This window comes from Labrus mixtus, chromosome 7, assembly GCF_963584025.1.
Source record: "Labrus mixtus chromosome 7, fLabMix1.1, whole genome shotgun sequence".
NCBI lineage: Eukaryota > Metazoa > Chordata > Actinopteri > Labriformes > Labridae > Labrus > Labrus mixtus.
This window is the reverse complement of record NC_083618.1, coordinates 4577683-4596801: the sequence shown is the minus strand read 5'-3', so window position 1 is coordinate 4596801 and position 19119 is coordinate 4577683. Positions and strand designations below refer to the sequence as shown.

The 19119-nt window shown below is 42.3% G+C and overlaps 1 protein-coding gene across 7 annotated transcripts; it reads left to right on the top strand.

Moving 5' to 3' along the window:
- The first annotated feature begins 1935 nt into the window (after positions 1-1935).
- Positions 1936-18332, top strand: ubap2a (ubiquitin associated protein 2a). Of its 7 annotated transcripts, none has more exons than XM_061042232.1 (26): positions 1936-2106; positions 5637-5714; positions 5870-5980; positions 9612-9774; positions 9895-9975; positions 10060-10123; positions 11227-11318; positions 11494-11558; positions 11649-11719; positions 12017-12206; positions 12295-12559; positions 12661-12965; positions 13145-13359; positions 13818-14103; positions 14355-14394; positions 14515-14689; positions 14925-14976; positions 15251-15563; positions 15682-15773; positions 15971-16021; positions 16110-16203; positions 16349-16759; positions 16900-17004; positions 17100-17167; positions 17266-17457; positions 17547-18332. In XM_061042232.1, exons 1-26 carry the CDS (start codon positions 2011-2013, stop codon positions 17640-17642), a joined length of 3771 nt encoding a protein of 1256 aa, XP_060898215.1. In that variant the 5' UTR covers positions 1936-2010; the 3' UTR covers positions 17643-18332. The 7 variants fall into 7 exon arrangements, with proteins under 7 accessions (XP_060898215.1, XP_060898209.1, XP_060898212.1 ...); XM_061042226.1 differs by having other exon boundaries at positions 10060-10174; positions 11227-11324; XM_061042229.1 differs by having other exon boundaries at positions 1937-2106; positions 11227-11324.
- The last annotated feature ends 787 nt before the right edge of the window (positions 18333-19119 follow it).

Genomic DNA, 19119 nt, shown 5'->3' with positions numbered 1-19119 from the left:
GTCCACATGATAAAGCACATCTGTAATGTTCCAAAAATGAAGTTACTGCCTTTTGCCTTTGCAGGGCAGCATTATAAACACACCTCGGCAAACAGCAGGAGAGTAAACCCTGAAGGTTAAGAAGTTGGTTGTGACCCGGAGAAGAGAGAGAAGCATCCACCGCGGCAGCAGCGCACATCACGTGACCATCTTGTCTGCTGCTTGCTGAGTGAAGCGTGTTAGCAGGTAACAAAAACATTCATTTTCTCATGTTTTTCAACTTCAATTCCTTTATTTGAACGCATATAAACCTAATAGCGAGTCACATTCTTCCTGAAATAGTTGGTCAGTGGCTTCGTTGTTTCGCTCACACGGGGTTGTAAGGGATGTCTTTTCGCAATTTTTCTGTTGTCTTGTTTCCCCGGCGGAGCAATGTCGGGATTCTGCTCCGCTACGAGGCCTTTCTTTTTCTTTTAAATTAATACAGTTGTGTTTTTAGCTGGACAGCCTGTTGTCTACATGTCAAATAAATGTCTAGTGGAACAACTACTATATTTAAACTAGTCGGTGGATCTTTAAATACGTACAATCGCCTAAGCACGCACATTTCTTTTCTTTCGCTGGCTACCAACTTGGAACAGATTTAGATAGCATCGTTAGCTAGCTTCATCCCCACTGCATCGTCTGTGGTGTCAGCGTTAGCATGCTAGTAGCTAACGCGAGGACAAAGAGACCCTAGTACCAACAGCACCTATTCGACCAGAGTTAGAATCGAGAGCAACACTAAGATAATTTGATTTGATTATGGAAGATAGACAGTAACGCTTTAATAATAGTCGTTTACGTGACCAAGAAATAAGTTACACTAAAGCGACGGGCTAATGTTAGCATTGGTTAAAAACAACGATGTGCTCGCATTAGTATCAGAATGTATAGCGGCTTATAAATTCACCATAACATGGTTAATTATAAATATAGATAAACATCTACGGTGACTTTCGTGGACGTATTTTCCTTCAGTTTTTAATATATATGGATGAGCATCTTAGCTGTGCAGAGCCACTGACTGACTGTTTTGTTGTTGATTGCGACAAAGACCGTCGACGCTTAAAGAATGTCGAAACTGGATTAAATTACAAATTTAGCTATTTTTTAAATAGGTTTTACAGTCTCTTGACATTTTCAATGAATATCACATTTATAAACAGATTATCTTTTTGCTTTAGCTTTGTTCATTCTAACAGCCAATGGCAGCTTTGTATTTGGCTACGTCACTCAGTCGCTGTAAGCTGGGTCGCTATTGTTCTCCGATGTGAAACAAATCAGCAGGGTTATTTGTTATTATAGTAGTAATGGACACCATCGTCTAGCTGCTTTAAAAAGTATTACTCAAGACAAGGTGATGATGATTTACATTTTAAATGTATGTGCAGGTGGATAAAGCCCTCTGTTTATCTTTTGTTGACAGTCGTTTAATATTAGGCATAACAAAATACTAGTGCTGTGTGCTTTATCTTGTAACACTCAAGCAACGTTCAAAGTGTGTGGGACTCGCTTGTCAAATACTCAGAGTAATTCAACTGGCATAGTGTAGTGTTTAGGATCCGTGACATACATGTAAATCTTTGCTGCGCTGAACTACGTAACAGAGGGGATGTGAGGTCATAGTTTGTAGTGTTTGTTCTGCTTCACACTCTGGTCTGTGCTGTTTGTAAAAGGACACTGAGTTGCTCTCCCTCCTTGACCTAGATTTTCAGCAAAGCTGTTCTGTCACCAGGCCAACTCTTACAGCGTCCATAAGGGCAGTATTCATGATTGTGCAATAACACATTTCTCGGATTAAACTCCTTATTTCCTTCGAAGGAAAGTATTGACTCTCTGCTCTAACAGCATTGGAAATGAAACCAGTGTGTGTGTCTGAGAGAGTTTTGAAAATAACCTGTTGGTCGGTGGCACTCATTATTCCATGTTTGTTGTGTTCTTTGCAGATTTTTTCTATTTTGTACATACAGAGTTTTGTATATACTGTATATGATGAGCTCGCTGGGCGGCGACAAGGCCCGGGGCCCTCGGGAAAAAACGCTGCCTGCTGCCACTCACACATCTCAACCACAGAAACAGATACAGGTGAGCCACCGCAACCACATGATCACAAAAAGCACACCCTTCTCAGCCGCATACATTAAACTACAGTAATAGTAATAAACTACAGATTATTTTAGTATCAAGTCAACAGCTCAGCCAATATACTGTGTTAATAACGTCACCATTTTTTAAAACTTTCAACCAGAACATTGGCAATGCTGGTGATGAACTTGATTGCATAGGACGTTTACAGGTGTATTCAATTAAGTGGCCACCGAATTGTACATTATTATCATACATTATTAGGTTTATCAAAATTGGGTGCCAGACAGCCAAGTCTGTCATTGAAAAGCTCAGTGCATACGTCATACGATTGAGGCCTAAGTGAAATGCAAAATCATGCCACAAAACCAAATTAAAGCACGTAAAACTAACAACTCACACGTGGCGGACGACGCAGAAGTGGCAGAGTTGCCGATACCAGAACTGGTATTATTTCTGCCGTGACTGGAATTTTTGCCATGACGTCATGACTGTTTAAAGAGCCCATATTATGCCCTTTTTGGGGTTCATATATTTAATCTATGTACCTACTAAAGTATGTTCACAATAGCTAAAGTTATAAAAAAAGTGTCTGTTTTCATGTACTGCCGCTCCATGCACTGGCTCGCTTCTGACTCTCTCTAAGGCTCTGAAGTGCCCACGTTCAGAGTCCCCACGTGTGCCAAGTCTGATCTGATTGGTCGGCCTGTCGGCTCTGCCGTAATTGGTCAGTCGCTCAGCACGGTTCTCGGAAATGTCCCGCCTCTTTTACCATATTGGGAATGCAGCCACTGGCTCCATCCGAGGGGAGCATAAACATTAGCACTTTAGCACTACTGTGCTACCGCAGATTACGGCATATCGTGGGCGTGCTACAGAAGTTAATGGGTATGCAACATGAGTTGCTGGGCTTGCCACAACGAGCCAATGGGCTTAGATCAGTGATCTCACACTGACACTGACGTCACACTGACAATTTTTTTTCGAGGGGGGCTAGAACTGAGCGTTACATGCAGCTCCCGGACTTTGAATTTTTGCACATAGATGTGTCTAAATATGCACAGGACACTTGGAAAACACACTAAAGGGCATATACAACCAGAAAAAGCATAATATGGGACCTTTAAGATAAACATGTTTGGTTGTAGGGCACACTGATTGCTCAACCTACAGGCCACAGCCGCAGCTAAATAAATGTAGCATAGCAGAGTGATTTCTGACAAGACAACGTCTCATATTGTGTCCCCTGGTCTTCTGCATGTTTTGCTCAGACACTCAGAGCAGAGCAAGCGGTCTCACATGCTCACTGACCAAAGGGTACAGCCGCCTCCCCATGTCAGAGCAGGTGTTTACAATGAAAGTGAATCGTGGCAGAGCAACTTGGTGAAGTTGTAAAATCCTCCCCTCTCCAAGTTTCAGTAAATAACAACTACATTAGATGGGTGTGTTTGTCCGCAGGGCTTCTCCTTCCTTCTGTCATAGGCTTTGTGCTTGAATAACTTGTCTCTGTGTCACTTGAGCCCAACGCATAAGTATTTGCATCTTAATTACAGTGGGTGTAGCTGTAGGCTGGTCTCGACAGTGTTATTGAAAATATCAGGTAATTGTAGCTCATTCTAAAGCTCACTTAATATTAGGCATGCAACAATTCTTAATAAAATATTGAACCGTTCAGTTCGGCATCCGCGGTTCAATACTGACTTGTGAATTGCGGTTTTAACCGTTTGGCGTTGAACTAGTTTTCGCGCATTGTATTTCTCTCTAAATTGGCTCTGTCTGTGTGCGCCTGTGAGTTAGTGCGCAGGGATGAGGAAACCCCGTTCGCCAAGTGAGTTAATAGCCAATCACCACGCGCTAAAGTTTGGTGACGCTGACAACAACATTACTTTTAGCATGGCGAGCAGTGAGGAGCAGCCAGACCCGGAGTGGCTAATCAGGAGAACCGGGACAATTCCTGGTGTGCCGGTGAAGTGACAGTCTATAGATCATACAGACTGCAGTCATTGCTCAAGTAGCGTAGTAGTTTCTGATAGTGTGGAGCGAGCGTGCGCGCCTGGAAAACATGTACTGTGCAGTGTTTCCCACTCGTCGAGGTATATTAACGGCCGCAAACGCCCTTTTTCGGAAAGCCTCTCTCCCTCATTATGTCAAAAACATGCATTAAAAGATAACTGTGGGTCTGCACACGTGAGAGGGAGAGAGAGCTATACGGGTAAGCGAGAGTCGGGGAACGTGCCATTACGCATATAAGTGGACGGACAAGAAACCAAAAGTGAAATTGATCATCTGCTCTACAGTTTACATGTTAACCAGTGAAGTATGTGAACTACATGGCAGGCTGCTGTCTGTTAACTAACTGATGTCTTTCTACATCAACTGAGTGCTCTTCTGTCTGTGCGTCTGCGCATCACCCTCACTGCTCTTATTAAAAACTCTAAACTGGTCATAAACCACGTCTGAACCTTCAGTGTGAGGTTTGATGTCTTTTGAAATGTTCTTAAATCGTAAAATTTATTGTAAAATATTTACAATACTGAACATTACAAGAATAAGAGAGGTAACTAAAAGAGAAATATGACAGCATGCCACCAATGCACTTTTTTGTTGACATTCATTGAGCTAATTGTAGTTTACTTCATGTTCAAATCTAATCTGACTTTGCAATTGGCTGAAAGGAGAGCACCTGAATTTGTTTTTGCTTCAAAGTAAAATAAATAGTTTTAAAATGAAAAAAGTAAAACCACAAAAGCATGTTGTTACAAGCTAAAACGTAGCCTACTGAGAAGGGAACACACACTGTCTTATAAATCATTTTTTTCTGGTTTCATATGCAGAATGAGTTGAATATCAAACTACCGGCTTGTTGAGGGGGAGAAGGGTGGTCGAAGTGCATTAATATGCAAATGAACAATCCCTTTTAGTACTGTAATACTGCGATATAATACAGTTAATGTAGACTGAAAAAAAAAATATCAGGTCATATCTCCCACCACTCGCTCAAGGTGAATTCTCAAAGTGAAAAATTCAGCTGTTCACACATGCACCTCACCCTGAAAACCTAAAGAGGTTTATTGAGGAGGAGTTTTGTGAAAGTGTGTTCAGCATCAAGTTCTACCGAACTCTGTGAGAATCCTACCACAGCATGATTATCAAACATCAAACAGATCAAATCATCTTACGAGCCAAAAAAAGGCAAAAAGAACACTCCACCCACTATTGGTGTCCACAAGAATCTCCTCATTTAACCTTGGGCAGCACAGAGACTCTTACTCTCACAAAAACCTTAATTCAGCCTAAATAATGTGTCTGCAGTCCTCCAGAAACTCTTCCATGAGTCAGTCCTGTTGTCTCCTCTCACACACTACACACAGGTCACAGGTGCCAGGAATCATCTTTCTCTCTCCTCTGTTGGGCCACACCCACTCTCTCACAGAAGCTCTGCTGTGCACCCTGTCTGCTACAAAATGGATACTTATATTCTTCCTGTTTTTCAGTTGATGACACATTAAACATTGCTCTCTGTGTTACAGGCTACTGCTGAACAGATTCGGCTTGCCCAGATGATCTATGACAAGAATGATGCTGACTTTGAGGACAAAGTTAACCAGGTGAGGAACACTTATGGCGTTTTTCCAGACAAGGCTTCTTTTGTAACAGCCGTTATGAAATAATAACTGTGCAAAACTGTTGTATTTTGTCATTGGTACACCTTTTATGACTATCAGACATTTCTCATTTGGATTGTGTTTGTTGCTCTGACCAGCTGATGGAAGTGACTGGGAAGAACCAGGATGAGTGCATGGTAGCACTCCATGACTGCAATGAGGATGTTAGTAGAGCCATTAACTTCCTTTTGGAGAGCACCTCTGACATGGTAAGTGACAGTGTGTGTCTGATTTAATGCCCTTTAAACATTTACAAACTAGTGTACCATTATTGTAAAGTATATAAATTGGCTGTTTTACATGGTGTGAATAGATTTGTTTTGATTGAATATATTGTACCTCTGGCTTACATGGAAGGAAGGTTAATAGGTGATTCTGTATTTCCTGTAGGTATGAATGTGAGTGTCAGTGGTTGTCTATATCTTTGTGTGAGCCCTATCATTGACTGGCGACTTGTCCGGGTTATATTCTGCTTTTTTCCCAATTGGCATCCAAGATCAACTCTAGCCCCCTATTACCTTTTAAAGACAGGAGGATTAGCTATTGGATGTGTGGGTCGATGAATAGCTATACCTCACACACAATGAGGTTGAGGTTGAAAAAATCCCAATTAACTGAATCAACATACTACAAAATTGCCCTTCATAGAGATGTATACATGCACATAATGGCCCTCACTTATCAAACGTACGTACGGCAGAAAAATGGGTGTACGGTCATTTCCACGCAAAGTTCGGCACTTATCAATTTGGACGTGAGCGGAGGGTACGCTCAAATCTCACACCAGGTCTCAGTTCGTGTACGCACGTTTTCAACTCAGTGTGGACTTACAGTGCAGTGAATCTAATCTGTCTGTGTCGGAGAATAATTAGATCATACTATAACAGTGCTTGTTAAGAGGGATAGATAGAGGTTCACAGATTTACTGTTAGATAAGATATCACAAATGTATTTTATATTACGCTTCACCTCAAACGATCTCTGTAGACTACATCGCTTTTTAAATAATGTTGCACATCGCGAGCTGTCAGGTGATTTCTTTAGTTGTGTGTTTTATTTGATGAATTTTTGTTTGTTTAATCGATTTACTTGAAAGATTAAAGATTAGAGAGGCTGCTTTTGGTAAATACATGTTAAACGTTCATGTACACAGGAATATCACTGCAGAAAATACTGAGACAAATTAAAACAGAAAAACTACAAACAGTTACTTTAAAAGGACAGAAAAACTTCCAGAGGATAGTAAACACAACTTTTAGCCTCTGAAGTATGAAATATTTAGGAATACAGAACATTAACATTAATTAATCGGTATGTCCGGAGATTAAAATAATAAATACGCTGATGTGCCACATGCGTAATTGCGCACAGCAGACGCACATAGGCCAGAGACTACATGTGACATAATAACAAATAAAGAATTCTGGAGGCTGTAAGACGGAGTCAGGACCTTCTTTTATGTAAGTGTTAAATTCTTATGTTTGGAAAGAAGGCTAATCGGATGAGAAGTGCACATTGCACAGCGTTTGATCAAACACTTTGTTCATGTGATGCAGGACGTTTCAGGTTTCTCTTCTCGTTTAAAGTCTCATAAATGGCGAGCTGCCAGTGCAGCCGACGTTATCCGACACAGATGCAGGTTCGCCTGTACCACTTGTGCCTGATATTGAGGCTGAACCGATGAAGGAAGCTACTCGCTCCACGATCTGGGATAATTTCAGGTGGGGTACGGCTGGCGTCCTCCGGTCCGCTCCGGGAGCTGCTTCTTTTAAGACCCGCAACACTAGGATATATTGTAGTGATCGTATGGTCTGACCAGGTTTTTTAAACTAAAAGTATTAAAAATATATATATATTATGTACGTTACATATCACGGATGTTATATATTTTTTATATTTAAAACCAACGTTGAGATTTCATGCAGGCGCACTTCTTCTGAAGCTCTATAATCCTTCATTTCAGGCTGCCAGACAACACAATGTTATTCCTCTTTACTTTTCTCTGTTATGGTGTCACTCAGGTCATATCTTGTTTCTCTTCTTTACCGTATTAAGTATCTCCATGCCGTAAACTCTGGGGGGGAGGACAGGTGAGCTGTGAATATATAGGGGCGTGGTATTTAAATGACGATCGTTTCCAGCCGCAACACCCGATCTTGCGTACGCTGTGATCAGCCAGATACGCAAGTTTCATAGGTCCCACGTGGACTCTGTCGTACGATGATTTCTACACCCAAATCTGCGCTGGTTTGTACACCAGATTGATAAGTGAGGGCCAATGTGCCTATTACATTACTACCTGTCTAAAAACTGAGTAAACACACATGTTATTAACCACTATAGATCAACAAAATGTCCATACAGGCTTTATAGCACATCCTCTATCTGTGTTTACACAGGATGTGCTCAGGTAGAGGTCACTGTTGTGTCAGCAGTACTTGAGGCCCAAAACACAACCATGGAATTTTTACCTTATATAAAGTGTGTAGAGTGACAATCGAGTCATTGCGATCCCTGTGACAGTTGTATTGATTCAAGGTGTAAGAGAGATGGCTGTAAAACCATTGAAACACTGAAAAGAAAGGGAAATAGTTTCTTTGCCATCTTTTATAGTGAAGTTAAACAAAGCACTTTGGCAAATCTCCAGTTTTGGATAAAAAAATAGAGTAACACTTTATAATAACATAAAAGTGATACCGAAATGATAAACTTTAAATGTTTACTGATGTTATTTTTATATCAATTTGGGTCAAGGGAAATCACAAGTTTATAGCTTCTATATGGTAGCTGATACAGAAAAAAATATCACATTCTACAGAAACCTTTTACCCAAAGTTTTTGTTGCACACATTAAAACATGTCATTTAATGTTTAAAGTATTTGTTAACAATGATCAAACCATTAAACAATTAAAAAAATTTTAAAACATCTATAAACTCAACCTTAGTAGATGGTTAATTTGCTACAATAAAGTTTCAATTGATGAACTGTTCACCTTGATAAAAGTTTGATAGATACTATAAATTGTATTTGCATAGTGAATGCTTTTAGCGGTTAATAATTGGTCTCTTAAACACCTTTAAGCATTATATGGATGTTATTATAAAGTAACAAAAGCTGTTTATATGTGGTTATAAAGCATCAGGTAATATTAAGTTACCACTATTTAATCTTCTATTAGTGAACTTTAGTGATGTGCACTGAGAATACAATTGAACAATCCTATTGAACAACACTGATGAACAGAAAGTCCAGATTACCATGCCATACTGCTCAGCTGTTCAACTATGGGAGACAAGAAGGATGGGATAACACATCACAACTGAGCCATGATTATTTCAAGACAAAGATGACCTCATAGGGTATTTGTTTCCTGCAATACAGTTCATACTTGAGAGAACAAGGTCAAAAGTGAGCTGGCATCACTGCTTTTCTGACTTTCCATAAATATTTTTGTGGAGTCCTGTAGAGCTTGTTGTAGTGTCTCTCTGCTCTCGAACTGAAGGTCAAGTATGGTTTTTAATGACGTTAAGAGCACCAGAGGCTTTAGCTGTTTTCATTGAATTTTTAATCTGTAAGACGTTCCCCTTTATGTGGTTAAGTTTGTCGTAAACTTGGATCTACCTGAAGTTTCTTATTTTATTTCAAAATAAAAACAGGTTTGTATCCAAACAGGAAGTAAAGTACCCTTAATTCAAGACGAAACCAAAAATAAAAATGAAAGCTACTCAAAAACTGTTTTGAAATGCAAAATAAAGGAGTTTCAAACTTGTGATTCATGGCAGCTCTAGTCTAAGTCTATTTTTTAGTGTGTTTTTTTGTTGTTTACTTTGTTTTTAGACCTCCTGGGAGACAGTTGGGAAGAAGAAGCCCCTGGTTAAGGAGGGTCCATCAGAAGGCAAGGAGAACAAAGAGAACAGGGAGAAGAAAGGAGAGAGGGAGGCGAGCAAGGGCCGTGCGGCAGCCATTCGCAAGGGCAAGGGAGCCAGCCGCAGCCGACAGGGTATGGAGTGAAAACCTCAAAATCCTTAACCGTCTCTAGCTTCTCAGTATCAAAATAAAGCACATGATACTGTTACCAACGTGGTTGCTTATCTTTATTGTATTGCTTGTGTTTTCACAGGCCGTCCAGAGGAGAACGGCGTAGAGATGACACCAGTGGACAGAGGTTCAGATCGAGGTCGGAGGGTCAGAGGTGGAAGAGGTAAGTATAAGTAGATGTTCATTTCTTTTTAGTACAACTCACACTTGGGTTGATGTTGTTGACTTTTGTGTGAATGTTTAGCAGGATCTGGAGGCCGAGGCCGAGGCAGAGCACCAGCAGGGAGCCGGTTCTCAGCCCAGGGCATGGGGTATGGTGACAACACACATGCAGCACATTCAAGGGACTCTTCCGCCAAAAGGTTTGAATGTAGTATCTCATGATGTCCTTGGTCAACAGTTCAAACCCTGTGTGGTACCCCAAAAAATATGAAATATATCCCACTTTATTCTCTACCTTGTATCACAAACCTAAAGGCTTGAAAGGCCTCTAATGGGAGCTTTGCCTCATGAATAGCATTAACAATAAACAGTATTACTTCAGTGGCCTGTACTACGAAGCAGGTTCTTTGGTTATTGAGTTTGCTTCAGGGTTAAATTAATTTATTTTTGTGTGGGGGATAACATGTCGGAATGAAGCCACAGTGCACCCAAACTAACCCCTAGACCACCCATGCCCCAACTAGTTTGGGTGCACTATGACCTTACCTTGGTAGATCGCCATGGAAACTTATGCTGAACACCTATGTTCAGGGTAGGAGATCAGTTTGTAGGAAGAAATGCCTACTGACCAATCACATCTGTCAGCAGTACTGGTAAACACTTTGTCTGTCCCTTGTTGGTTTACTTATGAATCAGGCTAGGCCTGTGTGAACAGAAAACAATTACTTTAATCATTAATGATACATTTTTGATAATAAAGGTATTGATTGTCCGTCTTAGGCGCAAGATAATCTCTTAGCATACTAAATACTTTCATATTCATTGTTATTAGTTCCATACTGCCCTGTTTGTTTCTGTCAAGGCTGCAGCTATAATATGACGTATTTAACTGACAAAGGTGCCACAAGACTATAGGCCTCTGTGCAACAAATTCATTTAATGGAATAAACAGGAGATTTACTCAGATCTATGAGCTCATGGAATATGATGATCTGCTGCTGACAGATTTGATCATGTCTGATTGGTCATATACTGCTCATTCAAGTGAACATGCTAACAGAAACTCTGGGTTGATTGCTCTTGTTGATAACCAGCTTTGTGTGACCACTTTGTAGTACAGGCCCCAGATGTGGGTTATGAGGAAAACAATTTACAAGTATAGGGATTTGCCCTCAACACCAAAAATCCAACATGGCCCTGCAGTTAATTATTTGAGTGTAACTAAATATACGTCATCTTTAATCCTTCCCAGGACCTTTAATCCTGCAGACTATACCTCAGAGGCTGGTACTGGGACCACACAGAATGAGTCATGGGACACGGTGGCCGACAACAGCACAGATGGTACAGGTAACCTCTTTTCCACTCCATATGTTCTAGTTATGCATGAAGCAGACGGTACTGTTTAGCTCTTTGTGTCATTTACAAATGAAGATAAACTACATGCATCCTGCATCTTGTTTACTTGCTCATCCCATGTGTATTTGAACTATGTGATTCATCTTGTTTTGTCCTCTAGTTACTGGTACCTGGAGGAATACTTTGGATGACTGGACAGCTGAGGATTGGAGTGAAGACGTTAGTGTGAGTTGACACATAGCAAGATAGTCGGTCTAACAAAGAAAATGTTTTGTTGCACATTTAATATCCTTTTTATATTGTGTATTCCTGCAGCTCTCAGAGACCAAAGTATTCACATCCTCATGTGCTCCGCCTTCTGAGAATCACATCACACCTGGGAAAAGGTAAGAAACTGGTCCAGTTATAGTATGGGAAAATAGCCCGGGACTCTTACTACAATGTAACAGTGTGCCATCTATTATGTGACTAAAGGTACTCTGTAGTTTTGGTTTCATCCGTATGAGCTGCCTGTCACAAATGTAAAATTAAATGTACTTTTGGATGGTATATTTTACATCCGGTCACTTTAAATGCTCTGGCTAAAATGGAAATATGAATGTAATACTTTACATTGCCATCCTTTAAGCTGGTATTCTCCATTTAAAAAATATATATAAATCATCAATTTCTTTCTTTGTTAGTCTGGACCTCGTCTCTCTGCTGCAGAAGCCAGTGGGTGGAGGAAGAGAGCCCCCTTCATCCTCTTCCTCGCAGAGTCTGGTCTTCACCAACTCCCACCACCACCACCACCACCAGCCTCCGCCGCAGCATCAGCAGCCACCTCCAAGTCGCGCCGCCACTAGTAGCACAAGCTACGCGCATGCAGCTCTGGTAACAACAGTTGCATTTGATACTATCTACCCTTTTTCTACACATCCAAACAGAGGCAGAGATTTATCTCTTCTTATGTTTATGCCAGTCATCAGTTCTGGGAGCTGGTTTCGGGGACTTGGGCCAGGCCAAAAGGACTCAACCCAGCGCTGGAGCTCAGATACTGGAGCAGCTGAAGGGTCCTGGCTTGGGGCCATTACCTTCATCCCAGGCTGCACCTCCAGCCAGCACCCAAGGAAGCAGCACCTCTATTGGCCGACTGCCAGTCCTTGGAGGATCTTTACCTCCGCCCTCCACATCTAGCTGGGACATTAAGGCTTCAGAATCCAACTCGCTGACCTCACAGTTCAGTCGTAAGTGTTCTATGTATTGTAAGCACATGTAATAACTAATCATGTTAGTATTCATATTTAAAGTCCTTGCCCTATGTTTTGTCGTGTGTCTGTGTGCGCAGGTGAATTTGGCCTGCAGCCTGAGCCGTCTCTTGTGCTGAGCCAGCTGGTTCAGAGGCATGCCGCTCCTTCCTTGCCTCTGGCACGACAAGCAAGCCCGCCATCACAACAACAGGTAGCCCCCGTTTCAGCCTCACATGCTCCGCAGCACAGCAGCACACCCTCACAGGCAGGCCCGGTGATGGCTGCTGCCGGTGCTAAACCTCCTGCTCCCAGTGCAGGGCTGGACCCTCAGGGCAGCACTACACCGCAGCAGCAACGGGCAGCACTAAAAGGCCAGAAAAGAAGGATACCTCCCACATCAAAGGTAAGAGATGGATCTTCCGCAACAGAAGAGCATGTTGCTACTTTTGAACTAAGTCACAGGGGTTTTACACCTGGAAAACCTGTCTGTTAATAGACAGCTTTACAACTGAAAGGTTATATAAACTTATTATCATTATCCTGAGACCTGAGGGTTTTTTTTCCCCCTGTATTTCCTCGCAGATCCCCTCCACGGCAGTAGAGATGCCAGGCTCAGCTGACATCCCTGGGCTGAACTTGCAGTTCGGGGCTCTAGACTTTGGCTCAGAGTCGGCATTGCCAGAGTTTGGAGTTGTGGATAATTGTGCAGTTTCCAGGGAGTCCACACCGGCCCCCGTCTCAGCACCAACTGCACCAGGGACACAGAGCCAGACAAGCCTGTACTCCAAACCACTGAGGTACTGTCACTGCTGTTTACTGACTTTCCTTAGGTCATGGTATAACACAAACTGTGACCCCTGAGCTAGCTTTGGGGATTTTGTAATTTTCATAGTATTGCAACATTCACATTTTATTTCCCAAAACCAAATCTTCTGTTACATTTGTATTTATTCTTTAATTTAGCAGGCAGAAACCAGTGAGACCGAGACTGCAGCAATACAATAAAAGATAGAAAAAGGAAAAAAACAGTTAAAATAATTACAAATACGCTCATAAACACACACTGAATCTTTCAAACACATGCCCTGGTTAATAAGTCACATGTTTAAGCAGTAGTTCAGACACTAGCTCTTTAAAGACACGGTATGATACCAGGGAAGGCAACTTAACTCTCATTTGAAAATTGTTCCACATAATTCTTAATCTTTGCTCATTTTGTCTCCTAACATGATGTCTCCCTGCTGTTATCTTGCAGTGAGTCGCTGGGCAGCCCTCTCTCCGTCGCCCTGCCCCTCCCCCTCTCATCATCCGAGCCAGTATATCACTCCTCCGCGGTGGCATTATCCAGCCACCCTCCCTCTTCATTAGGGACTGTTGGCTCCACCAATCATCCCTCCTCTTCTTCCACAGTCTCTACCACTTCCTCCTCTGTACCCCCTTCCTCTCACTTTTCCTCGGTGGGTGGGAGTTACGACGGGGCCATGCCACCTCACACGAGACTGGCCTTCTCCCAGAGCAAAGACACCTCAGGGCCAGTCATGGTGAGTAGAGTAGCCGGCATTAATTCTCACTGTGAATGTACACATTGTTTCAATATTAGTTTTTACATTAGAAAGATTTTATTATTATTTGCCATCAACACCTGAGCAGAAACATTGCCAATATCCCAAAAGAAATGTAGCTGATGCCTTCCGTTGAGGGTATTCACCTTTTACTGTGGAGAATGTGATGAGTTTGACATCTGTTATTCAATATATACACAAACATAAAGTTGTGTTTTTCTCACCACCAGAATGGTATGAATGGTGTAAGGACCTCCGCTGTTCTAGACAGTAAGTAACCAATGACTTTTTAAATTGATCATTGAATACTTTATGTTGTAAAGTTTACCAACAACCATGTTTCTATTTAACTACAAATAAAGACTTCTTTTCTCTCTGACTCCTCCCCAGCTTCTTCAGCGTCCTCCACGCCGAAGCCAGACTCGCCGTCAATGAACATCAGCAGTAACGGTTCCTCAGCACCCTCCTCACACTTATCCTCATCCCTACCTGCACACAGCTCCAGCACACTCTCAAGCCTGGCACAAGACCTGCCCTCAGTCAGCCAGCTCAACTCACTCAACAGGTGACACCTATGCACAGGGCTGACTATTGACTATTTCAATGCAGAGTTTCATTTTCTTTGTAAAGTCAGCATGCTCATCAGAAAGCAGACTATGCTAAAAATGGTATTTTGCGTCTAACAAAAAGATCAAACATCGGAAGTAAATCAAGAAAAGAATTGCTATACAAACTGAATTATAATGCTGTTAATCCAGTACTCTTTTCATCACTCTAACTTCTATGTCTTCCCTCTACAGCCATGTCAACAGTCATTCCTCAGTCTCAGCTCTGGGCTCCAGCTCCCTCACTGTAAGTTCCTGTCTCATTCTCTACCAGCATGATTGCTAACCTTCTGATCCTGAATTCTAATATGCCACCAAACAGTTGAATCAGTTTGCCTAATATATTTATAATATCAAAAAGAACATTTAAAAAAAAATACAAATAAAGAGCCATCCCACCTTGGTGTTCACTGTGTAGTAAAGGTGCAGTGCAATGCAGACCCATGCATGCACAGCACACCGATATCTGAAAAAGACTACTTCCAAATTCAACTGATCCCCCTCTTTGTACCCGTCTACAGTACACGAGCGTTGACAACAGCAGTGTAAGCTCTCTGGCTCCCTCCTCTGGCTCGTACACATTATCGCAGCCCCCTGCTTCAGCACTCCACTCAACCCACAACAGCAGCAACAGTAGCAGTGGCATCAGCCACCTGGCCAACCTGCCCAACATGGGCAACAACATGAGCCACACAGTCGGTGTTCTCGCTGGCACCGCTGGACTTCACTCTGTCGCTGCCACCAGTGCAGCGCTGGGACTCGGCTCCAATGGAGCTACTTCCGCGTCCAATCTTTCTGCACCAAGGACCACACCCCTGCTCTCCTCCTCTGCTGGTACACACACAACATTTTTTTTTTCCTCCTGAGGAGTTGAGACAAAAAAGAAGGAAGAATTATTCCCATGTAAGTTAGGAATCTCATAGTGATGGGTATTCTTTCATTGTGTTGACAGGTAAAGCTCCTCCTAACCTGTCCCAGGGAGTGCCTCCTCTACTGCCTAACCAGTATATTATGGGCCCAGGGGGGCTACTGCCAGCATACCCAGTAAGTAGCCTTACATATATATATGTATATATTGTATATAGACGATTCAATGGAGTCATTGTAGTGTGCCTGTTTTTCTTTTAAATCTGCCACTGCAAAATGTGATATTTTTCATCATATGTACTGTATACCTGTCTGCGTTTGGACATGATTTGCTGTATTTTAAGATGACTATATATGTATCCTGTGTTTTACAGCAAATCTATGGCTATGAGGACCTCCATATGCTCCAGTCAAGACTGCCAATGGTAAGCCTTATCGACAGTCCTTACTCTAGTCGTTTTTTTTCTTTGATTGTTCCGTGGATGCCATCCTGATCCTGTAATGTCCCTTCAGCCCTCTTTGCAGGATTTCTATGGAATCACATTCCCCGGCCCCGCTGCAACTCTCTCGGGCAGAGATGGGAGCCTAACCAACAACCCTTACTCAGGTAAAGCACATTATTATTGAATGAGATCAGTTCATAGGAGAGAGAGAGGGAGACAAGTGGATCCAGAGTTGTAAAAACTCTCCTTCACACTGTCTAACTTGATTTAATTTTGGTGTACTCACGTTATATTCCCCTCATTTGTCAGGTGAAGTCACTAAGTTCGGCAGGAATGACTCCACCTCCCCAGCTCCCCCTACAAGCCTCTCAGCTCCACAGCCTCCCCAGGGTCAGAGCCAAGGACAGAGCCAGGCCCAGCCTCAGCCTCAACAGGCCCAGCCTCAGCCGCAGGGTCAGCCGCAGCACCACAGCAGTCAGCAGGCTTTCCTTCCTCCGGGCTACAGTTACACTGGCCTGCCTTACTACCCAGGGGTCCCCGGTGCTGTACCAAGTGCTGCTGCCTTCCAGTATGGCCACACTATGTTTGTTCCTCCTGGGGGGCCAGCCTCAGCCAAGCAGCACAGTATGGGTCTCGGTCTGGGAAACCCCTCTGCTAGCCCCTTCCAGCAGCAGACCCAGCAGCAGCCAAGCGGCTATGGCCAGCACACCTTCAGCTCAGGTTAGTAAGAACAAGGATTAAGTCACAAATGAGTTTAGGGTTTGTGAAATATGTCAGATTTAAGGTTAAGTGCTTTCCAAAATCTTGTATTTTTATATTTTGTGGATATTAATGTTGTCTTCCCCCCCCCCCCCCCCCAGGGTATGAAGAGCTGACAGCAGGGCCAGCAGGAGTGGACTACAGTAAAGGATACAACTCCTCCTCACAGGCACAAGCCAAATCTGCTGCTTCTGGGCCTGGCAAAGGTACAAAGCAAAATACCACCCTTTCTAATGTCTTTTAAAATGTTTTTTTTTTAACTTAGTCTAATGTGTAAATATAATTTCCATTGCTTTTCCAGGCGTCTCGGTGACGTCCAGTAACTCTGGTGTGCCAGACATCAGTGGAAGTGTTTACAATAAGACCCAGGTGAGCCTCCAACAACTCAACAAAAATACAAATAAAACTAAGATTGTGTGGGGAGGTTAAGTTTCAAGTTTGATTATTCCTCTATCCCCTTTTTGCAGTCTTTTGATAAGCAGGGTTTCCATGCGGGGACCCCTCCCCCCTTCAGCCTGCCCTCAGCACTGGGGGGTCCAGGGCCTCTGAACCCTGGAGCAGCTCCTGGAGGCTATGCACCAGCCCCATTCCTCCACATCCTGCCTCACCAGCAACCACACTCACAGCTGCTGCACCACCATCTAGCTCAGGATGGACAGGTAGCTCTTGCTGATCATTTGCAGGCGTTGAACAGATTTCCCCTGTTTTAGAATTTCTTTGATCATTCCCATTTCTTTTTCACATTCAGGGTGGTCCGAGCCAGCGTGGCCAGTCAAGCAGCCTGCAGCAGAAGAGCCAAGTCAACAAGTCGAGCTATGGCAGCTCTCCCTACTGGGCCAACTGAGAAGGCTACAACTTTGATGTGTGTGCGCGCTGTGTGGAAGGACAAACACGAACACACAGCGCCACACCAACGTATCTGACTGACAAGATCATAGAAGGACAAACCATTTTACAACACAAGCTAAAACACACACTACCACCCCCCTACCCTTTACTCTGTATATCCCCTTTTCAAATTTATGGCTGTTGTATGTAAAATATATTTATGTATGTATTTATACAGTATATATGTATTGGTAGGACATTAAATGTGGTTTCTGCATTTTGTTTTTAATTTTGAAGGACATTTTATTTCAAAAAAAAAAATGTTGAAAGACGAGAATGCTAATTCATGGAGATGAAGTTGGTGAATATACTTGAACACAAGCATCTTGTGATGTGGATTTTTTTGTATGCATACATGAATCGAGGATGATGTACATAGATTCTACACATCATTTTCACAGCAAAGACCTTTTTTATTTTAGAAGAAACAAGTTTTTGTAACTTTGGTCCCCTGCATCTGTGAATCCTTATATTGAGGGTGACTTCAGTTTATAGCTTGATTTTCTTTTTTGCCCCGTTTCCCTCCATCTGTCTCTCATTCCTCAACTCTTTATAGTTGGCTGGTTTTACCAGCCAGGCCTTGGATTTTATGTCATTTTAACATTGGTTTAATCCTTGTTGTCCAAATTAAAAGTTATGAACAGTTCTTAAGGGTCTGGCATCAATATTTACCACCCACTTTTCTGAACTCAGACCCACAAGTTTCATTAACATGCAGTTTTATTCTCTTTCTATTATCAGTCTTACACTTCTGGTTAGCTTAGACAGCAGCTAATCATTACACAACTAATACACCTGACATTCCTTGTGACCAAAAGATGTTATTGAACCTATTTTATAGAAGCACTGATTCAGGCACCAATAATGGGAAAACATGCAATATAATACAAGTTATCACCAACCCAAGTTAGTTACATTTTCTTGTTTTCCTGTCTTAAACAACTAGGTAACCAAGGCAACATAACTATATCAATGTTCAGGTCACCAGTAGTTTAGAAGTACCTGTTCAGGCACCTCAAATGTGCCAATTATCAGAAAACATCCAGAACAGCCACCGCCGCCATCTTTCATGCGTGACATGCTCAGCCCTCCACGGCAAGGACATGTGGACAACAGGAACAAGTGGAGAAAACCTTACTGCATCTTATCCTATGTTTCATAATGAGTGTGGTCTTCTGTATAGCATCTCGAGATTGACTTGTTATGAAATGGCACTAAAAAATGATTACTCAGGTATTAATTGTATCTAGATAGTTAAGTTAATAACACATTATGCAAACAATCCTTGAATCTTGTTCATTACATGTGATCACAAAAGGTGTTAGCGGGCTTTTGTCAGTGTAATGAATGACACATCTCTCATCACACACTTTGAGCAGAAGAATTCTGAGATCATTATTTCTTTTAAACCTTTATAGTTAGCTTAATGATAT